The 24,711-nt window shown below is 40.8% G+C and overlaps 1 protein-coding gene across 1 annotated transcript in view; it reads right to left on the reverse strand.

Annotated features, from left to right (window-relative positions):
• Positions 1–24,711, reverse strand: part of ENTHD1 (ENTH domain containing 1) — a 118,543-nt gene that overhangs the window by 61,575 nt on the left and 32,257 nt on the right. Inside the window, exon 3 of the mRNA XM_036761031.1 lies at positions 22,453–22,571. Within this exon, the coding sequence (XP_036616926.1) occupies positions 22,453–22,571 (119 nt within the window). The remainder of the gene's footprint in view (positions 1–22,452; positions 22,572–24,711) is intronic.

Consider the following 24,711-nt stretch of genomic DNA (forward strand, 5'->3'; position numbering starts at 1 on the left):
AATAGACAGAAAGAAAGGATAGATGATGAAGTGAGTAAGCAAAATCCTTTTCGCAAAGAGGAGCAAGAAAAATAAAATTTTTAAAAATTAATGAATAGGAGTAGTAAAGTGGAGGAGAGGAAAGGGGAAATCTATCTAACTGAGAGAGAAAAGAGAGAGAAGAAATAGCTAACCAGATAAAATCAGGAGAGAAAAAGAAACAAATAAACAAAACCTTGAAGGAAAATGAATAGATGGGATCACAGGTGAGGGGAAGAGAGCCAGGAGAACAGGGCCACCTTAAACAAAATTGAAGAAAGTAGCTGGAGGAATGTAACACTGCGTTTATAGAACAAGAGGGGAAAAATCACAACTTGGGGTTTTCCCAACAATTTTAGAGACAGATGGAGAAAAATATAAACGTAACATAACTTTAAATGTGAATGGATTAAACAATCCAATAAAATTAAAAAAGAGTGTCAGATTGGATAAGAAAACAATACCGTACTATCTATTACTTGTATGTACTTATACTTACATATTTAAAAAAGACATACATAAAATAAAACTTAAGAGATGGAAAAAATTTACCACACATCAAGTAAATTTAAAAAAAACTATAAGTTGCAATCATACTGACAAAACAAAATAAACATTCAAAAAATAAAAAAGGATAAATAAGGAAACTATATTATGCTGAAAAGAATCATAGACAGCAAACCAACATCAGTAATAAATTAATAAGCTTATATGTTCCAAGTGCCTTAGCATCCAAATTCATAAAGGAAACATTATCTGAGCCACAAGAAGACATGAACAGTAGCTATTGTGACAAGAGACTTCAATATCCTTCTCTCAGTTTAGGATAAGTCTAAGAGAAAGATAAAAAATAAAGGAGAGGGAGAGAATGTGGAACTGAACAAATTGTCGGAGAAACTAGAGTTAAAAGACTTATGGCATCTTCTAAATGAGACAGCAAACGAATATACATATTTCTCAGCACCACATGGAACTTTCACAAAAACTGACCATGTACTAGGGCACAGAGATATTGCAAACAATTATTAAAAGGCAGTTAATATATCCTTTACAGACCATAACGCAATAAAAATTATAATTGGTTTAGAGACCACAAACAAAAGATACAGACTCAAATGGAGACAACAATGAAATCCTAAATAACAAGTGTATTAAAGAACAAATCACAGAAACAGTTAATAACTATGTAAAAGAAAACAATAATGATGAAACAACATACCAAAATTTCTGGGATGCAGCTAAAGTAGTCCTCAGGGGAAAAATCATATCCTTACAAATATACATTAACAAAATAGAAGAAGAAAGAATTAATGAACTGAATATGCATTTCTTAAAAATTAGAAAGCCAACAAATAAACCTAAAATAGCACAAAAGAAAAGATTAAAAATTGGAGGGGAACTAGATAAAATGGAAATAAAAACCATAGAAACAATCAATAAAACTAAAAACTGTTTCTTTGAAAAGTCTGATAAGATTGATACACTTTTTGCTAATCTGATCTAAATATGAGAGCAAAAAAAAAATCAAGTCAGTAAAATGACAAATAAATCAAGTGAAATCACAGCAAAACCAGAAGAAAGAAGAATAACCGTAACATATCATGCACAGTTATAGGCTAACAAAACTGAGAACACAAAAGAAATAGAATAATAGCCTAAAAAATATAAAATACCCAAACTAGCAGAAGGCTGGTTAGAGATCTTAAAAAACCCAATCTCAGAAAAGGAAATAGATGCAAAGGAACTACCAAAGGAAAAAAAACTCCTGGTCCTGATGGATTCCCAAGAGAATTCTATCAAACTTTTAGAGAATAGTTAGTACCTGTATTCACAGACTATTCTCAAAAATTGAGAAAGAAAGCATCCTATCAGAACCCTTTTATGAGACAAATACAATCCTAATACCTAAACCAGAGAAATATAAAACACAGAAAGAAAACTATAGACCAATACATTAATGAATATTGACTCAAAAATTTTAAACAAAATCCTGTCAAATACCATCAAAAGCATCTATATAAAAGCAAAAGCATAGCCAAAATCATGTACAATGGGAATGCACTAGAACTTTTTTCTAACAAATATGGGAAGAAATCTTTTATTATTTTTTTTGTTTTTTTGTTTTCTTAATTTATTTTTTTATTTAATATATTTAGTTTTCAGCATTGATTTTCACAAGAGTTTGAATTACAAATTTTCTCCCCATTTCTACCCTCCCCCCCACTCCAAGATGGCATATATTCTGGTTGCCCTGTTCCCCAGTCAGCCCCCCCTTCTGTCACCCCACTCCCCTCCCATCCCCTTTTCCCTTTCTTTCTTGTAGGGCAATTTATTTTCTAGTTGCATGCAAAAACTTTTTTTTTTGTTTTTGAACATCTGTTTTTAAAACTTTGAGTTCCAAATTCTCTCCCCTCTTCCCTTCCCACCCACCCTCCCTAAGAAATCAAGCAATTCAACACAGGCCATACATGTATCATTATGTATAACCCTTCCACAATACTCATGTTGTGAAAGACTCACTATATTTTGCTCCTTCCTAACCTATCCCCCTTTATTGAATTTTCTCCCTTGACCCTGTCCCCTTTCAAAAGTGTTTGTTTTTGATTACCTCCACCCCCATCTTCCCTCCCTTCTATCATCCCCCCTTTTTTATCTTCTTCTTCCTCCTTTTTTCCTGTGGGGTAAGTTACCCAATTGAGTATGTATGGTATTCCCTCCTCAGGTCAAATCTGATGAGAGCAAGATTCACTCATTCCCCCTCATCTGACTTCTCTTCCCTTCCTATAGAACTGCTTTTTCTTGCCACTTTTATGCGAGATAATTCACCCCATTCTATCTCTCCCTATCTCCCTCTCCCAATATATTCCTCTCTCATCCCTTAATTTTATTTTATTTCTTTTAGATATCTTCCCTTCATCTTCAACCCACCCTGTGCCCTCTCTCTCTCTCTCTCTGTATATATATATATATATATATGTATATATATATGTATGTATATATATACACATATATATACATACATACACACTCACATATACATATATATACATAACATATATATATATATGAATATTCCCTTCAGCTACCCTAATACTGAGGTCTCATGAATCATACACATCATCTTTCCATGTAGGAATGTAAACAAAACAGTTCAACTTTAGTAAGTCCCTTGCAATTTCCATTTGTTGATTACCTTTTCATGCTTCTCTTGATTCTTGTGTTTGAAAGTCAAATTTTCTATTCAGCTCTGGTCTTTTCACTGAGAAAGCTTGAAAGTCCTCTATTTTATTGAAAATCCATATTTTGCCTTGAAGCATGATACTCAGTTTTGCTGGGTAGGTGATTCTAGGTTTTAATCCTAGCTCCATTGACCTCCGGAATATCGTATTCCAAGGCCTTTGATCTCTTAATGTAGAAGCTGCTAGATCTTGGGTTATTCTGATTGGGTTTCCACAATACTCAAATTGTTTCTTTCTGGCTGCTTGAAGTATTTTCTCCTTGATCTGGGAGCTCTACAATTTGGCAACAATATTCCTAGGAGATTTCTTTTTGGGATCTGTTTGAGGAGGCGATCGGTGGATTCTTTCAATTTCTATTTTGCCCTGTGGCTCTAGAATGTCAGGGCAGTTCTCCTTGATAATTTTTTGAAAGATGATATCTAGGCTCTTTTTTTGATCATGGCTTTCAGGTAGTCCAATAATTTTTAAATTATCTCTCCTGGATCTATTTTCCAGGTCAGTGGTTTTTCCAAGGAGATATTTCACATTGTCTTCCCTTTTTTCATTCCTTTGGTTCTGTTTTATAATATCTTGATTTTTCATCAAGTTACTAGCTTCCACTTGCTCCAATCTAATTTTTAAGGTAGTATTTTCTTCAGTGGTCTTTTGGACCTCCTTTTCCATTTGGCTAATTCTGCCTTTCAAGGCATTCTCCTCCTCATTGGCTTTTTGGAGCTCTTTTGCCATTTGAGTTAGTCTATTTTTTAGGGTGTTGTTTTCTTCAGTGTATTTTTCAGCATTTTTTGGGTCTCCTTTAGCAAGTCATTGACTTGTTTTTCATGGTTTTCTCGCATCCTTCTCATTTCTCTTCCCAATTTTTCCTCTACTTCTCTAACTTGCTTTTCCAAATCCTTTTTGAGCTCTTCCATGGCCTGAGACCAGTTCATGTTTTTCTTGGAGGCTTTTGTTGTAGGCTCTCTGACTTTGTTGACTTCTTCTGGCTGAATGTTTTGGTCTTCTTTGTTACCAAAGGATTCCAGAGTCTGAGACTGAATCTGGGCGGGTTTTCGCTGCCTGGCCATATTCCCAACCAACTAACTTGACCCTTGAGTTTTTCAGTGGGGTATGACTGCTTGTGGACTAACGAGTTCTATGTTCCACGTTTGGGGGGATGCGCCAGCTCTGCCACACCAGCACTCCTCCTTCCCCAAGAACCCCCAACCCGGACCGGGCTTAGATCTTCAGCAGGCTGCGCACTCCTGCTCTGATCCACCACTCAATTCCTCCCGCCAGGTGGGCCTGGGGCTAGAAGCAACTGCAGCTGTACTTCCGTAGCTGCCCCACCTCCGCTGCCCCCGCAAACTCCTTCCACTCCCACAGCTTTTCCCACTAACCTTCTCTGTTGTCTTTGGTGTTTGTGGGTTGAGAAGTCTGATAACTGCTGCAGCTCACTGATTCAGGGTGCTAGGGAACGCTTCGCCTGCCTCCTGGTCTGGTTGGTCCACGCCACTCACACTGGGCTCTGCTCTGCTCCGCTCTGCTCCGCTCCCAGCTCCGTGCGAGATAGACCTCACCCAGAGACCATCCAGGCTGTCCTGGGCTGGAGCCCTGCTTCCCTCTGCTCTTTTGTGGGTTCTGAAGTTCTAGAATTGGTTCAGAGCCATTTTTTTATAGGTTTTTGGAGGGACTCGGTGGGGAGCTCACACTAGTCCCTGCTTTTCAGCCACCATCTTGGCTCCGCCCCCGAAATCTTTTATTATGACAATATGTGATTCATAGCATGGATGCAAAGATGGTTCAACCATCAACAATCAGCAAGATTAATGATTGTAAAAACCAAAACGTCCAAAACCACACAATCATCTCAATAGGTGCAGAAAAGTACAATACTTTTATATGCTAAAAACCCTACAAAGTATTGGTATAGAGGGACCTACTTAATATCATTAAAAACATCTATATGAAATCAAAAGCAAGCATTATATACAATGGGAATATACTAGAACTTTATTCAATAAATACGGGAATGAAGGAAGGATGTCCACTCTCCCTACTATTATTTGATATGGTTCTGGAAATGCTAGCAATAGCAATAAGCTATTAGAAAGAAGAAAGAAATTAAAGGTATAGAGATAAGTAAAGAGGAGAGAAAGCTATCCGCATTTGCTGATGTTATGATGGTTAATTGGAAAATCCTTGAGAATTGGCAAAAATATTGGACAATTGCTGTAGCAAAGTTGAAAGCTACAAAATAAACCTTCAAAAATCAACAGCATTTCTATACAATAATAACAAAATTTTAAAAAACAATAAAAAGAGAAACCCCATTCCAAATTACTATAAAAGTATATAAAATATCTGGGGATCAACCTACCCGAGCACACAAAACGAAAACTTGTTACAGGTGATGTAATTAGGTGATGTAAAATATTCAGTGGGCCATGCCAATATAATTAAAATGACAATTACTACAAAGATTAATTTACAGTTTTAATGCTAGACCAATGAAATTACCAAGAGGATACTTTATAGAACTTAGTAAAACAATGACAAAATTCATTTGTAAAAACAAAAGATCTAGGATATCAAGGAAAATAGTGAACAGAAATAGAGATGAAGTGGGAAGAGCACTTATAGGCCTCTAAACATAGTATAAAACATCAGTCATTAAAACTATCTGGTGCTGGTTAAAAAGTAGAGAGATCAATAAAACAGATCAGACAAGGGAGAGTCAGAAACAACAGAACTCAGCAACCCGTTTGGATAAAGCAGGAAATATAAATTTTCTAGGCAATGAAAAACTCCTTATTTGACAAAAACTTCTGAGAAAACTGGAAAGCATTCTGGCAGAAATGAGGCTTAGATCAACACTTTAAACCATATTCAACAATATATTCTAAATAGATATGTGACCTTAATGTTAAAATCATACTATAAAAAAATTAGAAGAGAAACAGATCATATGCATCTCACAGCTATGGGCAAGACGTGTATTCTTAACTAAACAAGAGGCAGAAGCAATAACAAAAGATAAAGTTGATAACTTTTGATTACTTGAAACTGAAAAGCTACTGCACAGACAAAATTAATGCACTTAGGATAAGAAGAGACATGGTTGAATGGGGGGAAAGTATTTGTATCAAATGTTTCTGACAAGGCTCTATTATCCAAGATATATATGGTAAGATTACAGATAGATAAATAGATAGATAGACATACACATACATATATGTATGTATGTATGTATGTATACACACACATCCACTTCCCAAAAGATAAATGCTCAAAGGATATGAGACATTAAGAAACAATAAAACAAAGTCAAAAGAACGAAAAAATAGAAGAATGTGTGAAATATCTCATCAGGAAAATAACTGACCTGAAAAATAGATTAAGGAGAGATAATTTTAAAATTATTGGGTTATTTGAAAGCCATGATTAAAGAAAGAGTCTAGACATCATATTTCAATAAATAATCAAGGAAAAATGCCTTGATACCTTAGATCTAGAGTGTAAAATAGAAATTGAAAGAATCCACCCATCACTCTCCTGAAAGAGAATCCAAAATGAAAACTCTCAAGTATATTATGGCCAAATTCCAGAGCTCCCAGGTCAAAGGAAAAAATGCTTCAAGCAGCCAGAAAGAAACAATTCAAATATTGTGGAACAACATTCAGGATCACATAAGATTTAGCAGCTTCCACGTGAAAAAAGTGGATGGCTTGGAATATGATAATCCAGAAGGCAAAGAAGCTAGGGTTACAACCAAAAATCACCTTCTGAGCAAAACTGAGTATAATGTTTAAGGGATAAAAAATATTTAATGAAATAGATGGCTTTCAAGTATTCCTGATGAAAAGACCAGAGCTGAATACAAAATCTGACATTCAAACAGAACACTCAATAGAAGCATTTTAAATGGTAAACAAGAAAGAGTAATCATAAAGGAATCAATAAGGTTAAACTGTTTACATTCCTATATGAAAGATGATACTTGTAACTCCTAAGAACTTTATCATTATTAGAACAGTTAAGAGGAGTTTACATAGACAGAAGGCATGGGTGTGAATCAGTTATGTTGGAATCATCCCCCCAAAATTAAGTGGTGAAAAAGAGGAATGCACTGGGAGAAGGGGAAAAGGAGAGGTAGAATAAGAAATCTTTTACAATGGAGGGAAAATGGAGGGGAGTGGGGCAGGCAATGCTTGAACCTCACTCTCATCAGAATTGGTTCAAAGAGGGAAGAATATACATCCACACTCAGCTGTGTATAGAAATGTAGCTTACCCAGTCGAGAAGGAGGAGGAGAAAAGGATGAGAGAAAGGGGGAAGGGAGATGATAAAGGGGAGGTGGATTGAGGGAGGCAGTGGAAATAGATTCAAAATAGACTTTTGAGGAGGGATGGGATAAAAAGAGAGAGGAAGAAACAGAAGATAATGGGATGGAGGTAAATACACAGCTAGGAATCATAACAGTGAATGTGAATGGAATGAGCTCAGCCATAAAAAAGAAGCAGATAGAGGAATGGATGAGAAACCAGACTCCAACAATATATTGTTTACAAGAGACACACTTCAAACAGAAAGACACCCACAGAGTTAAAATCAACACCTGGAGCAGAATCTAATACACTTTAGCTGAAGTAAAAAAGGCAAGAATGGTGATCATAATCTCAGACAAAGCAAAAGCAAAAATAGACCTAGTTAAAAGGAGACAATCAGGGAAACTACATTTCGCTAAAAGGTACCATAGACAATGAAGTAATACCAAAAAATGTACAGCAAATTTCTCTGATGAAGATCTCACTTCTTAAATATATACTGAGTATAAAACTGAGTCAAATTTATAAAGATAAGAGCCATTCCCCAATTGACGAATGGTCAAAAGGTATGAACAGATGGTTTTCAGAAGAATAAATCAAAGCCATTTATACTCATGTGACATGGGCAGCTATATGGTATAGCAAATAGAACACAGGCCCTGGAGTCAGAAGGTCTTGAGTTCAAATATGGCCTCAGACACTTAGATGTGTGACCTATGCGTGACCCTGGCCACCCCTGTTTGCCTCAGTTTCCTCATCTATAAAATGAGCTAGAGAAGGAAACGGCAAACCACTCCAGTATCTTTGCCAAGTAAACCTCAGATGGGCTCATGAAGAGTTGAACATAACCTAAAATGACTCAAATAACAACAAAGTCATATAAAAAAATGCTCTCAATGACTATTGATTTCTACTACACACCTATCCAAAATGGCAAACGCTGGAAGGGATGAGGGGGAAAAGATACACTAATGAACTTCTAGGAGAGTAATGAACGGGTCCAACCACTCTGGAAAACAATTTGGAACTATGCCCAAAGGGCTATAAAGCTATGTGTACCCTTTGACCTAGCAATACCTCTACTAGGTCTGTATTCCAAGGAGATTAAAGAAAAATGAAAAGAACCTATATATACAAAAATATTTATAGCACCTCTTTTTGTGGTGGCAAAGAATTGGAAATTGAGGGATGCCCATTAATTGGGGAATGACTGAATAAGTTGTGGCATATGATTATGATGGAGTGCTATAATGTCATGAGAAATAATGAGGGCAGTATCTGTATGAACCGATGCAAAGCGATGTGAGAAGAACTAGATCATTCTGCACAGTGGCCACAAAGTCATCCTGATGACCGATCGTGAAGGACTCGGCCATTCTGATCAGTACAGCGATGCCAGACGATCCCAAAGGACCCACGACAAAAAGATGCTCTCCACCTCCAGAGAGAGAGCTGAGGAACGCTGAGTGCAAACTGAAGTACAATCTTCTCACTTTCTTTGTTTTTCTTACTTTTTGCAACATGGCTGATATGAAAGTGTTTGGTATGATTGATATCATATTGTCTGCCTTCTCAATGGGTGGGGGAGGGGGTGGGAGGGAGAGAATTTGTAACTCAAAATTTAAAAAGAATGTCTAAAAATCAAGAAATAACTTTAAACGTGAAAAACTAAAAAGCTTAACATTGCAAAAAGAGAGAAGGAGATCATTGGTAATTTTTGAGAGAACTGTTTCGGTAGGATGGTGGGGCAGATGCCCATACAAGAGACCAAAAAGTGAGGGAAGGGTGAGGAAGTGGAAGCAATGAATATAAACATTCTTTCTAGTTCTGCGATGAAATAGAGGAGGAGGGAGGGAAGAAGAGAGAGGAGAGAGAGAAAGGACAGAGAGAGAGAGAGAGAGAGAGAGAGAGAGAGAGAGAGAGAGCTCTTGGTGGCCTCTTCTCTGTCCTCATCCTCCTGGTCACTCTCCCAATTCTGGCATTGCTGGCCACTCCCTCCTCCTAGATGCATTTTCCCTAGGGTTAAATGGCGATGTTTTCTCTGATTCCCTTCCTGCCTCCTTCCTTTTCTCTGGCCGATCACTTCTCAGCCTCCTCTGCAGGGTCATCAACCACGTCCCATTTCCTCAGGCTGGAAATGCAGTGGGCAGTCACAAGCCTGATCCCAATACTGATTGGCACAGAAGCTTTAAGCCTCTCTTTTTTCCAGCCTGGGCATATGTGCCCCTCCTGAGGCAGCCCAGTGGCCCTCCAAGCCTGTGGACCTGCCATCTTGGTACCAGATTTAGTGCAGACACCATCAGCTCGGAAAGCAGGGATTAGAGACTTATGCCACCATGACCAGCTATTGGATAGAGTTCATCATTAAAGGACAAATGTATTGTCATGCAATAGTGAGGACAGCAGGGAGATAGTATAACATAAATTCATGGCGTACCCAGTCAGAATGTGTGTGTATGTGTATAAATTTATGTTCATGTATATATGTATGTGCAAACACATGTGTGTATACAGTTTGTATGCTTTCCATGTGCACATGTATTTATGCATATATACACATATGTTCATATGCACATATATTAATGTAATCTATTTATACACACATATAACCCAGAGTGGCTGAGGAAGTCTCATTTGTGTTGGGAGAGTAGAGTCTAAAGGTAGAAGACAAATGCATAATTGACCTGGTTAACAGTAGGGTCAAGACTGTGAAAAGGTGAGGAAAAAGTGATTCCAAGGTAAGGTAATGGACTTGGAGAACAGGAATGAGGGAAGGATGGGGGGTTGTAGAAAGAATAAATAGGTTTGGGGAAAGTGAGGCAGAGGGAGGGATAAGAAACAAATTATAATTGAAAAAAGATTGAGAGTTCAAGCTTCTGAAGGTAAAAAAGATTGAGGTGACAGTGAGGCCTAAGGGGCCCCTCCTGAAGACAGCAAAGGCAGAGCAGAGATATGGGTGATCAGAGTCGATAAAGCAGGAGAACAGGGTGTTAGGAAGAACGTGTGTGGAGAGCCAAGTCCCTGGGTATGAAGGGAGGAGCTGCAATGGAGAAGGCTGTTTGCTGGCTACCAAACTTCTCAAGAAAGGAGCCCTTGGGCCAGAAGGCTGGGATGATCTCAGTAAAGACAGTGATAAGTACAGGGAGTTACAAAAGTCTTGGAGCAGTTTGAAACTACTTAAGCCACCAAAGCGTAAAACCTCACAAAGACTTTTAAGACATCTTGTACAAATGGAGTGAAATTCAAAAGAGACAAGAAAGTTGAGTGATGGGAGGCCAAGGGAGGGTCCCGAATTGGAAAAGGAGAGTGAGCAGCATCCAGCTCCACCTGGGGGAGTGCGATGTGGTCTAAACTTGATTGCATCCAAACTCAAACACTTCCAGGGTCAAATAGCCATTGCCCAGGTCTTTTCTGTCCTCATTGAGATAAGCAGTGACTGCACTCTGGGAACTAACCTTCCTGGATCCCCCTCCCTAAGCATCTCCCAGGGTTCACTGTCCCAGTGGCCTCTCATTCTGCTTTACTGGTCAGTATGGGGCTATCTGTGGAGGCCTCCCACTCAAAGAATTTCCAGGAACACCAAAGGAAGTTACAGACTTGGAAAAGAAATTCAGGAAGCAGACAGAGAAATAATTAACTGTCACAAAATGGAGCATCCATTGGTACACAATTTTTGCCTGGTGAGTTCTAAGTGATTCATAAATAGAGTACTGAGTTTAATAATGCCTTAAATACATAGCACTCATCATTTAGGCAAACTAGTGAATAAGGCAGTGAGTACTAAAATAACTCCTTGAGATCACACACACACACAAACACACACACACACAAACACACACAAGAAATCATTTTCTACTTCTTTACTCTCACTTAGTAACTCATAACCAGACTAAAGGTTTTGGTAAGCTCTAATTTTATCTGAACCAATTCACATCATCTCTGTTGCCATAGAAATGACTGTGGCCCAAAAAATCAACATTACAACCTCATTCTCCAATCAAGTCAAAGAGGAGAAGATGGGCTTCAAGGGGGGAGATGTGATCATCTGAATATAAATAGGTTTGTTCATCAGCAAATTTCATAATAAAAATGACTAACAATGTGCAGAAAGAAAATGGATTCATGTCTAAGGGGCACAAATTAAAAACCTTTCTTTTGGAATTAAAACATCACTCAGCCAAGTAGAATCCTGGGTCAGTCTGCAGGCTCTGTTCTGTTAGGAGCATTAGATACTGCTTTGGGAGGTAATTTTCTTCTTCATATGTGGAACAAGAACAAGTTAACAGTTTCTATTTCAAATTGTTTCTTTAAAAAGATGTGTCTGAGTGCTGCCCGTGCCCACTAGACCAAAGAAATGATCCCGTTTTGATGCCTAGTCTGTAAGAAGACAACAGTGTACCTCCCAAGTTGTGGCTCCCCCCCAGCCCTTCTGTGGCACATGCAGCCTCACTAATTAGATTGACTGCTTACGTGTGCCAGGTTTCACCAGCTGCTACCAAAGCAGATGACTGAAGAAAGGGCACGCCGGCTTTCCTCAAATGCCACTGACATTAACAAGAGATGATCGTGGGCGTGGTAACAGAATATCGCTGTGATGCCATGAGGTGCAGAAAAGGGGGCAGTCAGACTTCTAAACCTCTTTGCAAGACAAGGAGGCGCCATTTTTGGAACATGATTTAGGACATAGGGTGGACCAAATCCATTCAAGTGGGTTCCTGCACAGTCAGAGAAACGAGGAGGACAAAGAAAAAGCAGACTTTATTTTATTTTTCTATATTTATTCAAGAAGGATTTATTAAGTCCTTAAAATGGTGCAGGTCCTGTATTATGTACTAGGGATAGAAGACAGAAAAGAAAATAGTCCTTGCCTTCAAGAAGCTTACAATAGGTATTTAGAAAATTAAATACAAAATAATTTTGTGAGACAGGGTTTTAGTAGGAACTAGGATCATGGAGTTAAAGCCAGAAAGAACCCTAGAGGCCCTTAAGACCAACACCCTTAATTGGGTATACAAATCTATCTTACCCTAAGGGAAGGGGAGGGGGTGATAGAAGGGAGGGCAGATTGGGAGAGGGGTTGAGGAAGGACAAGGTAAGAAGAGAGAGAATAGAATAAATGGGGGGATAGAATGGAGGGATATACTGTTAGCAATAGTAACTGAAAAGATTTTGAAGCAAATTTCTCTGATAAAGGCTTAATTTCTTAAATATAGAGAACTGAGTCAAAGTTATAAAATTAAGAACCATTCCTCAACTGATAAATGATCAAAAGACATGAACAGTTTTCAGATGAAGTAAGCAAAGCTATCTCTAACCATATAAAAAATGCTCTAACACACTGTCTACTGGAAAAATGCAAATTAAAACAATTCTGAGGTACTGCTTCATATCTATTAGACTGGCTAAGAGGACAGAAAAGGAAAATGACAAATGTTGGAGGGGATGTGGGAAAAATGAGACATTAATGCACTGTTGCTGGAATTGTGAACTGATTCAACCCAAAGGGCTATAAAACCATGCATACCCCTTGACCTAGCAATACCACTACTAGGTCTGTGTCCCAAAAGACATTTTAAAAAAAAACAAAAAGGAAAGGACCTATGCATACGAAAATATTTATAGCAGGTTTTTTTTTGGTGGCAAAGAATTGGAAACTGAGGGGATGCCCATCCATTAGGGAATGGCTGAACAAATTGTGTTATGTGATTATGGCGGAATACTGTTGTACTGTAAGAAACAATGAGGAAGGTGCTCTCAGGAAAACCTGGAAAGACTCATATGAGCTGACACAAAGTGAAATGTACTGGGTACAAAGTAATAGCAAATTGCAAGATGATCAGCTGTGAATGACTTAGCTGTTCTCAACAATACAACTCTGATCCAAGACAGCTCTGAAGGACTTAGGATGAAAAATGCTCTCCATCCCCAGAGAAAGAACTGATGGTGTCTGAATACAGATTGAAGCATACTTTTTACTATCTTTATTTTTCTTGAGGGTTTTTTTGGTCTGTGTTTTCTTTCACAACATGACTAATATGGAAGTGCTTTGCATGACTACACATGTATAACCTATATCAAATTGTCTGCCTTCTCTATGAGGGTGGTAAGGAGGGAGGAAGGAAGAGAATTCAGAACTCAAAGTTTTAAAAACAAACGTTAAAAACTGTTTTTACATGTAACTGGGGGAAAAATAAAATACTAAATAAATTTTTTTAAACACCAACACCCCCATTTTACAGATGAGAAAACTGAGGCAAAGAGAAGTTACATAACACATAGCTAGTGCTTGAGGTGGGATTTGAACCCAGATCTTCCTGATGCTAAGTTCTGCCTTCCAACCTGAGCTAAGCCTTGAAAAAAAAACAGAGATTCTAGTAAGCAGAGATGAGGAGCGAGTGCACCGCAGGCATGGGGGGCTGGGGACAGCCTGTGCAAAGCCATGGGGATCCATAGTACCACACCTGAGGAAAGGCCCAAAGGCCAATGTGGCTGGAGCAGGACAGGAGCAAGGTGTAGAAAGCCTAGTGAGGCAGGACAAGCCAGACCAACCAGAGCAGTCTAGATTTATTTTAGATGTAGGAGGAAGAAACTGGTTTCTTGAGCAAGTGAGAGACTCGGTCTGAACTGTGCTTCATTTGGTGATGTCCACTTGGCAGCTGTGTGGGGAGAGATGGGAGAAGGGAGGCCCTGGCTGCCAGAGGACCAACAGCCCAGGCTAGAAGGCATGAGGGCCTGAGTCAGGGGCATGGCTATGTGAGACAATTCCACATTCACAGAACTGTTGGAGTATACCTGCACCAAGTAAACTATGTACCATGGATTAATATGTTTCAAAAAAATTGTCTAATTACTATCTCGATCATTTTAAAGTTGTATTTCATCCATGCACAAACTGTTACAAAAATGAAAAAAGGCTGATAAAATCTGAACTTAAGTGTTCCTAGAATCAATAAATCCAAGAATTAGGAGGGACCTGAAAAAGTAAGCACCTGACTTCCCCAAACTCTCTAAAACATCCCCCACAAACAGGACTCGAACCTCTTCTTGGCAGGGAAATCACGAATCCCCCAAGGCAGTTCTGGGAGCTGTTCAATGGCTCTAGTGGTTAATGTCTTTCCTTCTGTTCATCTTTTATTCTGTGGTCCTTGTTCTCCCCTCTGAAGACAGACAGAATTCAGCTCAACTAATCCACCCACAGCACCCGCTGTACAAAGATAAAGCCAAATGTAGTCTCGGACCTCAGGGAACATAGCATTTATCGGGGGAACAGAGGAATGAAACATGATGTGTGTTCACAAATAATGACAGTACAAGTTAAAATATGATGTAACTTGAGGGTAAGACCTTTATCTCTCCTGGATGGACCGGGGTTTGGTCTTGTGGAAATTTTTCATCATAAATACTCTCCATAGCTCACTTGGCCCTCACCCAAGCAGTCAAGTTGAGGACCTTTAGTTTGGCTCCCTTCTAGGGGATCTAAATTGGCAAACTTCTGCCACCAGGTCATTCTCCCTGCTGAGAAAGGGACATGAATAGCTGAGAATGGGACCCCTGCCTTCTCCCCACCTCCTGCCTTACACATTCATTCTGATGCTCCCTCAAACATCCTAGGTTCTCATTTTTCAGCCTCCTCAGATCTGATTACCTACTTCTCAACCCTACCTTGGCCATACAAAAGGATAGCACACTTTGGACTTCAACATTACTCACAAGTATTTGACTTCCATGATCGAAAATTCTGACATTCATCCATCTGCTCATTCCACCTCTTTCTATGTTAACCCTCCTAGAAACATCTTTCCCATCATCATGGCCTTCAATATCCATGGCCCTCAATACCTTCCCAAGCCATTACCCCTGCTCTTTACTTTTTCTCCAACAACCCTCTACTTTCCCAATTCAATTCCACATTGAGCTCTACTCTGGAATCCCTTTCCCCTTTCTAGCACCAATCACCCCTTGTCAAAACCTAGTCCTGAGCAGAATACGACATGCAACTGCCTTGCTGCAGGGAAGGCCCAGCCAAGGTTGGCTAGTATCAGCTTGTAGTCAACCCAGCATAGCTGTAACTTCCTGCAGCCTCAGGTGACTGGTTTCCTTCTCTTCTCTCAAGCCTCCCACACTCCATCCCTCTGCTGAGGACCTCATCTCTTACTTCACTGAGATCATTAAGGTCATTCAACATGAGCTCCTTTCCATTTCAGAATGGCCTGACATCTTCCCCTCTCTCTTCCTTTGCTCTAGTCTCTGCTGAGGCGACCCTTCTCCACACCAAAGTCAACTCTTCTACATACGCTCTTGTGCCCATCACTTCTCGTAGTCACCAACATATTACTTCCTCCATCATACCCTCCTCCAGTCCTCATCCTCTCCAATCTCCTGGTTTCTTTTTTATTGCTTTCAAGCATGTAAAGCTTTTGGCAAGGGGTGATTGGTGCTAGAAAGGGGAAAGGGATTCCCACATCTTTAAAAACACTAGACCCTCCCCTTAAGCTGTCATCCTCCATTTCTCCTCCTTTTCTCAGCCAAACTTCTAGAACAGGCTGCTTATCCTCTTTGCTTACATTTCCTCCCCTTACTGGCTCCTGAGCCCTCTGCAGTCTGGGTTCTGATCCAGTCATTCCACTGAACAGCTCTCTTTGACATCACTGATGATCTCTAATCACCACATCTCACAGTCTTGTCTCATTCTCCATCTCTCTGGGCTAATCATTCTCCCCTCATGAATACTGTCTTTCCTCTGGATTTTCATGGCACTGAGCTCTTCTGCTCCTCCTTCTGCGTTCTCATTTTCCTTTGCTGATTCATCTTATGTGTTATGTACCCTAACTGTGGGTGTGCCCCAAGGGTCTGCCCTCCTCGATATGTATTCCTTAAATATAAATATAAGGAATTATATATATATATATATATATATATATATATATACACACATACATACATATACATGTGTGTGTGTGTGTGTGTGTATTCAGCTCCAACATCTCCCCTGAGTTTCTTTCTCACATCATCAAATATCTATTGGACACTTCAAACTGGATGTCCCAGAGATCCATCAAATACATGTCCAAAATAGAACTCATTATCTTTTCCCCAAAACTCACTTCTCTTCCAAAGCTCCCTATTTCTGCTGAAGGTACCACCACCTTCCAGTTTCCTGGGTTCATAACCTCAGTATTATCGTCAGATCCTCTTTTTTCCTTCATTCCATGTCTCCTTTGTTGTTGTCATTGTTATTCAGTAATTTTTCGGTCACGTCCAACTCTTTTGTGACCCCATTTGGGGTTTTCTTGGCAAAGATTCTGGAGTGGTTTGTCATTTCCTTCTCCAGCCCATTTTACAGATGAGGAAACTGAGACAAAGAGGGTGGAATGACTTACCCAGAGGCCAGATTTGAACTCAGAAAGATGAGTCTTCCTGACTCCAGGCCCAGCCTTCTATCCATTGCGCCACTTAGCTATCCCTATCAGTTGCTAAATCTTGCCATTTCTACTCTCCCGCCTAATACATCTTGTATCTGGCCCCTTCTCTCCCATAACGCAGTCACCACCTTAGCCCAGAACCTCATCACCTCTTGCCAAGACTGTTGCAAAGTCTCCTCAGCTTCAAAGTCTCTCCCTTCTCCAATCTGTCCTCCATACATCTGCCAAAGTAATCTTTCCATAAGGGCAGGTCTAACCACATCACTCCGCTACTCAATAAACTCTGGTAGCTCCCTATTACCTCTAGGATATTATATAAATGCCTCTTTTTAAAGTCCTTCACAATCTGAAATGGAGGATGAGGAAGGGAGAAGCTATTCCAGGCATCTAGGATGGTTTGAGCAAAGACACAGAGATAGAAGAGGCCAGGGCAAGATCAAGAAACAGAACAGACCACTCTGGCTAGAAAACAGAGTATGTGAGAAGGAACAGGATGAGATAAGATCGGACAGTTTGGCACCAGATTGCTAAAGGCCTCAAATCCCCAGATCAGGAACTTATATTTTATCTTGCAGACAATAGGGCCAAAGTAGAAGCATGACATGAATGGAGCAGTATGTTAGGAAGATGAGTTGGGTAGCCCATGAAAGATGAATTGGAGGGGGTGGAGACTAGATGCAAGAAGATGGTCTATATGGCAAGGTGAGGGACTGACTGAGCAAAGCTGGCTGTAGCAGGAACCAAGAGGAGGAAAGAGATGGGAGACATGACAGAACTCAAGGAGGGATTAGAGAAGTGGGATGGGCTGGAAGAAGAAGTCAAGGATGAGCTGCCCAGTGGGCAAGACGGATAACCACCCATTAGCAGAGTCTCCTCCTCTTCCTCTTCTGTCCTGGAGCCAGGCTAGGTATTCATATAGTACAGTCATTTTCATGTCATCATGTGATGCAATCATGTCCTTTTCAAACTGGATACGTATGTCTCATCTCAGCCATTAATAAAAATATTGAACTGAATAGGGAAGGACATTCTCCACTGCTACACCACTATAGACATTCTTCAGACTGACACTGATCCATTAGCTGGTCATCTTGGAGCTTAGGCATTCTAACAGTTCTAAAGCTGCCAACTGTAATATCTTGTAGCCCACATATTTCCACCTTGTCCACAACCATACAATGAGAGACATAGTCAAACGACTTGCTAAAATTAAAATATATTATGTCTATTGCATCCCTTTCTTCCAATTATCCAGTTTAAAAGCATATGACTTGCTCTTCATCAATCCATAATGGCTCCTGGGGATCACCAAACCCCTTTTTAAGCACTTGCAAATCAGAATTTTAATAACGCATTCCAGAAATTTTCCTAGAATCAAGCTTACCAATCTATATGGATAACTTACCTTCTTCCCTTTTTATCTTGAGCTGCTGGTCTATCATTTAAACTGAATAACATGTTTAGGGGGTAATTACATTATCAAAGCAACACAAAATAATCATTGTTCATAGGATCAAATTTATACGGTCATAGGGAATGAGCCTCACTAAATACGGAGAGCTCCATTTTTGGATGATCTCCATCAAACCACATTTCTCAGTTCATGTTCATCTTTGCTCTGTGACCCCCACCAGCTACTTTGAAATCTGCTGACATTGTAAAACGAACAGCATTCACCTCAATTGGAAGGTGAAGAAAGTATCCTGAGATTCTAATTCCAATTACCTAAGCTCCTTAAATAGAAAGTTTGTCAAAAGTTAGAATCATGTGGAAGCCCTTTATGCTGTGAAGGGAAAACTAAAAGCGTCAAGTGCACAATTTCACACTGTAGAAAATACATTTTTTGGCCTGGACTTGTGATTTAGCTCTCTGAGGAACGCCCAGGGCGTTTTGGAACACTGCCTTTTAACTGAGGCAGGCCAACCACTTTTCTATAACTTAGAAAGGCACCCACATGGAAAGGCTAAGTCATTTGCTGAGGCAGATCTTGAACCCAGGTCTTTCCAATTCCAAGGCTAGCTCACTATCTCCTAGTCCAGCCTGGGTCTCCAAATTCCTAGAGCCTGTTTATGTCTCTATTTATTCCACTGCTGCTCACGAGCCCTTGTTTTGCTTTGAACCTCCCCTAAACCAACAGAATTAACCACAAGTTATCATACCAGTGCAAAAGAACATTTACTTAAAATAGAATACAAGGTATATAGTAGGAAATATAAATATCCCAAACTATAACCTCCCAAACTTCTAGTGCCATACTGGCACTGGCCCGGCACTGGAATCCAGAAGAACAGTAAAAACGTGTTCGTAAATCCCTTCTCTCTATATCTGTATCCCCCCAACTGCTCTAAAGGTGGCAGGAGAGGGAGAAGAGAAGGGATGTCAGCAATCTGCCCAGTGATCAGACCCAGGAAGGGAATAAGCATTTACAAAATGCCTGCTATGTGCCAAGCACTGGGTTATTATTTATATTATATATGTATGTTGTATATTACATTATAATATACTGTATATGTTACAAATATAATCTCATTTGATGGAGCTTCAAGGTCTGAAAGACATTCATTCCACCACAGCATTAGCTCTCTAAAGCACTGGCTGCAAACAGCTTCTCAGGACAGGAATCACAGCCAGAAGAATGCCTATAGCCATGGCTTCCCAGAAAAAAAGGAAGAAAGCCTCCTTTGGGGAGTTACAGGAGCTGTGGGGCAGCTTTCAGGTTCCACACCCCTTTTCCCTCTTGCTACCCGATTACCCCGCTTGAACCTTCCCCAAGTGCTGTCATTCGGCTTCCATCCATGCCCTCTACAAGTGACCCCATGCCACCAGAGTCTGGGCTGGGGGAGGACCATCACCTGCCAAGCTTTGCACAGGCTTGTGGGAGATGTCATTCCCGAGGAGAACTCGTTACCCCTACGATAAGAAAGCTGAGCTATGTTTCCACCAGAAAAGGGACTGAGCATTGACACTGCCAAGATTTGGAATTTCAGGATCATGAATCTGCCTTCTGCACCAAAGTGCTAACCTAATGCTCGTTGGAGTGTAGCAGTGACCCTGGATTCTCCAAAGCCATGCCAGTAGAACACAAGCTCTGATGGCCTGGACCCCACTGGGAAGCCTCAGCTTCAAGAGCTCGGGAGAAGAACTCGATGCCCCCAAGGCCACCCACTGCTCTTTAGAATGCTGCTAAGGGGACCAAAAGCATCTTCTTTATACACATCCGAAATTTGCCTTTTGAGGCTTTTTCATGCTGCTCCCCATTCCGCCAAGAACAACTACAATCCTTCTTCCTCGTGATAACCTTTCTACTGCTCTAAGACACTAAGCAATGAACCCCCTAAATTTTCTCTTCTCCAAGCTAAACAACCTGGATTCTTCCAACTGACCTCATGTGGCCAAACCTCCAGGCCTTTCACCACCTCCATTGCCCTTCCCTGGATGTTCTCTTGCATACTGGGGTCCTTCCTCAAATGTGACAAAGAGACCTGAATACAGTCCCCAGATTTGGCCTATCCAGGACAATATACAGCAGGATTCTCAGCTCCCTAGGCCTGGGCTCTAGGCCTCCCTTAATACCACCAGAATATGAGGGCATTAACCTTTGGGATTTCCAAATTACATAACAGATTCATCTTGAGCTTGAAGGCCACTACAACCTCCAGATCTTTTTCAGATGTAGTACTATAGATCATACCACCATTATCTTTAGTATAAGCAAACACCAAAGAGCATTTGGAAGGTTGATTTTTAACCCAAATGTAATACTCAGTATTTATCCCTATAAAAATTCATGCTACTGGATTCCCGTTGGCAGAGGAGCCTGTCCCCATCTTTTTTGGATCCTGCCAGACTTCTACCTTGTGGGTGCTCCCTCCTGGCTTTGTGTCGGCTTCAAATTTGATAAGCATGTTAGCAATGCTTTTATCCAAGTTGTTGATAAGAACATTGCAGATTACAAGACTAAGGACAAATTCCAGGGGTACTCCACCTAGAAACCCCCTTCCAAAGCTAACAGCAAGCCATCCAGCCAGCCCTAAATCCACCTACCTGTACTATCGCCTAGCCTGTATCTCTCCATGTCTTTCACAACAGCATGAAAGACTTTGTCATGAAATTCTATGTAAACTGCTTCTAGAGTACTCCTCTCATCTACCAGTCTAGTAACCCCATCCAAAAAGGAAGCAAGTGTCGTTGGACATGAGCAGTTCTTGAAGAAGGCATGTAGACTCTTTGATCACCATTTCTTGCTCCACCATCCGTCCCCTTAAAAGGGATATAAAGTGACTTGCCCAGGATTCAGAAGGGATTCCAGAAGTTTTCTTAGAACTGAAGTCAAATTCACTAGTCTAGAGCTGGCAGACTCCACCCTTTTCCCTTATTTGAAAACAGACCATTGGCCACTTGGTGACACCATGTCTCTTTCCCATTATCTTTCAGAGCCCACAGACAGGCTCAGCAATCCCATCCACCACTTTCCTTAGCAACCTGGGCTCTAGCTCACCTGAGCCTGGGTAGTTTGGTCCTCTCTTATCATCTCCTTACTTAATACTGAGTAGTAACTCCCTGTGAGCCATGTTGGTCCTGTCCTATTTAATCCAAGGACCCCTCTGCTGGACAGAGAAAATAGGATAAATATAAGAGGCATGCCTTTTCTCTGCTTCCATTATCCCTCTCCCAAAAGGCAGCCCCAGCCCTCCCTTGATCCACCCTACCTGACCCCGAGCTTTTCCCTTCTAGAGATTAAAGCAAACAGTCTTTTGGCTGGCGTTAGCTTCCCCCACCAGACTCACTCCTTCTGGGTTCCAGGGCTGCCTATAACTGTGTCTGTGTTACCAGAAACATCCTTCCTGCTTTGAACTCATTCTCCATTACAAGTTCTCGCTTCCTTCTTCTGCCCAGACCTTTGTAAAATCTAAATTGATCAGTGAGTTTCCTGCACATCTACAATGACCTCTTTAGACGACTCCTTTTTTTTCTCAGTAGAATTGTCTTCAGATTTCAAATTGCTTTGAAGAGTCCTATTTTCTAGGGATTTCTGCATAGACATGGCAAATCAGAGGCCAATCTCCTTTGGAGATCACAGGAAGAGACAGCTAAACTCTCTCTATAGTTAAATTATATAATATAAATTTCAGTTTCTGGGGAAAAATTAACCATTCCAAGCACCATTTCTTTTACTTGGAAAATGGAATTCCCAAAGGTGTCTTGCTTACATTTTGTTATTCAGCACTCCAATAACAGGTTAAAATAAGTGCAGCTGGAAGTGGAAAAGATCTAGACATTTACCAGCTGGATGACCCTGGATGGCCCCTCTGTACCTCAGATGCAAAATGAAAGGGCTGCATTCAATGGCCTCCAAGGTTCTTCCCACTCTAACCCTGTGATCCCATATGAAGATGGAAAAGTGTTCGTTTTCCAGCAGCTACAGTTTATTCCTCAGCAGACAGTTCTCTATGGGTTTGTCTCAAGACTTACTTCCGCTGATTTCCAAGCGTTTATTTTGAGTGGTAGTGTTTCCTGGGACACTGCACTTCTGCTCGGCATATGGATACAATAGCTCTGCTCCGGTCTCAATTCTGTCTTGGAAGTACTTTCTGTCAATGAAAGATACCTAATTATTTTGGTGAAAAGGAAGGATGATTTAACACAAATGTTACATTTCTTAGTTAATCACATTGAAAAATGCTTCTGAAACCTCACCGAGTCCACTGATACTATCACCACCTGCCAATGGCTAGCAATGAATACTAAGAGTTTAATGCCTCTTGATGATCACTGACAAGCTCAGACAGATTCAAAAATTCACCTAGTGTTCTATTCTTACCTGTATTCCCATCAACACTTCTATAGCCTCAGAATTTGAAACATGCCTCATCCTTGTAAAACAAAATAGGATATATGGAAATATAGAAAATAGGGTTTGAAAATTATTCAAATGGATTTCTGGCCAATAAGGGATGTTAGTCCTCCTCCCCCATAATTATATCTATTTGTATTTAAAAGAAACTTTATTATAACATTATGAGTTCCATATGCCATAAAGGAAAAAACAGGAATTTTGAGGGCATTTTTCAAGAAGACCACAACTAGTGAGATACTCCAAAGAGGAAAGTACAAAGAGGATAGTGAGATACTCCAAAGAGGAGTACAAGATGTCATCAAGAAATTATATGAAAAAAAAAAGAAATCCTATGAGAGGAAGAGAAGATGGGCTGGTGATGTAATGAGGACAAGGAATAACAGGACAGCCACCACTGGTACTCACCAGATTTAAGAAGGAAGTGAAGGCAGTCTCCACACTTAGCATGGACCCTCTAAGGCAAATTTATAGAGGTGCCCAGATAAAAGTAGCATGTGATCATAGGACAACAGATGTCAAGTGGGCCATTAGAGGCCACCGAGTCCCTCAATGGACTCGCTAGTCCCTCAATACCCTCATTTTCCACATGAGGAAATAGAGGCCCAGAGAAATGCAGTGATTTCCACAGTGGGGGTCATCCCAACTCCTAGTCCAGGACTCCATCAGTCTCACCACACTTGGTGGGGGGAGCAAATGTGGATGGGTTTTGATCTATGGGGTTGGAGGAAACTTCCAAATCAAGAACTCACATCTATGTGATCATCTGAGAAAAGAGAAAAATAAAATACCTTCCTTCTGGAAAAAAATTTCTGATGGGAAATGGACAAAACACGCAAATGAAATGCTTTTGGAATTCTTTCAGAGACTGAAGATCTCTAAGTTCTTAAACAAGCACTTCATCCTTTCTATAATATCAATTGTCAAGCACGTATTCTGTGCCTGGCACTCTACGGGGTGCAGTGAGGGAAGTGAAGTAAGTGTCAGACTTGGACCTTATCCTCAAGGCACTACAGTCAGGACACAGAGACAAAATTACCCAAATCGACAATTAGAGAAGAACTAGGTGTGAAATTTCCTGGTGATAAAGGATGGCAGAAAAAGGCGGCGCCATCTGAAAAGGCTACTGAGGAAGACAGGATTTTTGTAGGCCCCTGAGACAGCCATGAAACACGGGAAAAGCCAAGGCAAGGGCGGGGGGCAGTGAGAAACACTCTCAGAGTCAGGGAAGGAGAGGAGTATGGGCAGGAGGATTTAAAGAACAGATGCGGTGGAAGGGAATTGTGGGAAGACAGCAGATCCAGAAGTCATTGAAAGTTGGAAGAAGCAGTTGTCCAGCCTAAGACAATTTGGGAGGATGTTAGGAAGTCTCAGACCTGGGGGGCAAGGGTTGCCCAGAGTGAGGGGCAGACACTTCCGGGCAGATGCTGCAGAGACAACAAACAACAAGCTCTGGGGGAGGCTGGGGGCAGCAGCCCCGGCCCCACAGACATGTGGAGTTTGGGCAGCCAAGCAAGGGGAGCTTGGAGGGGAACCCAAGTGCAACGACCAGACAGAGTCTCAGGCTGTGGCTGTGGGAGAGAGGGAGTGAGCACACACACCTCGAGTGCAATCACAGAGGGGTGGAGCCCTGCTGGCTGTGATCACTGGCAGAAGAGCGGGGTCCCTGGTTTGCTCCCAAGACAGAGGGACCAACTGATGCAGCCTCGGGGTAGCAGCGGTGCTGGAGGCCCTGGTCAAATCTTAGGGAGGGTGAAGGGTACCTGAGGTCATTCATGGACCAAGGAGTGAACTGGAGGGGGAATGACTGCATCTGGCCTTGGATTTTAGCACACTGGAAGAACCAAGAGGTCAAAGGCCCCAGATAAAGCTCAGAA

The sequence above is a fragment of the Trichosurus vulpecula genome, chromosome 5 (assembly GCF_011100635.1).
Source record: "Trichosurus vulpecula isolate mTriVul1 chromosome 5, mTriVul1.pri, whole genome shotgun sequence".
Taxonomy (NCBI): Eukaryota; Metazoa; Chordata; class Mammalia; order Diprotodontia; family Phalangeridae; genus Trichosurus; species Trichosurus vulpecula.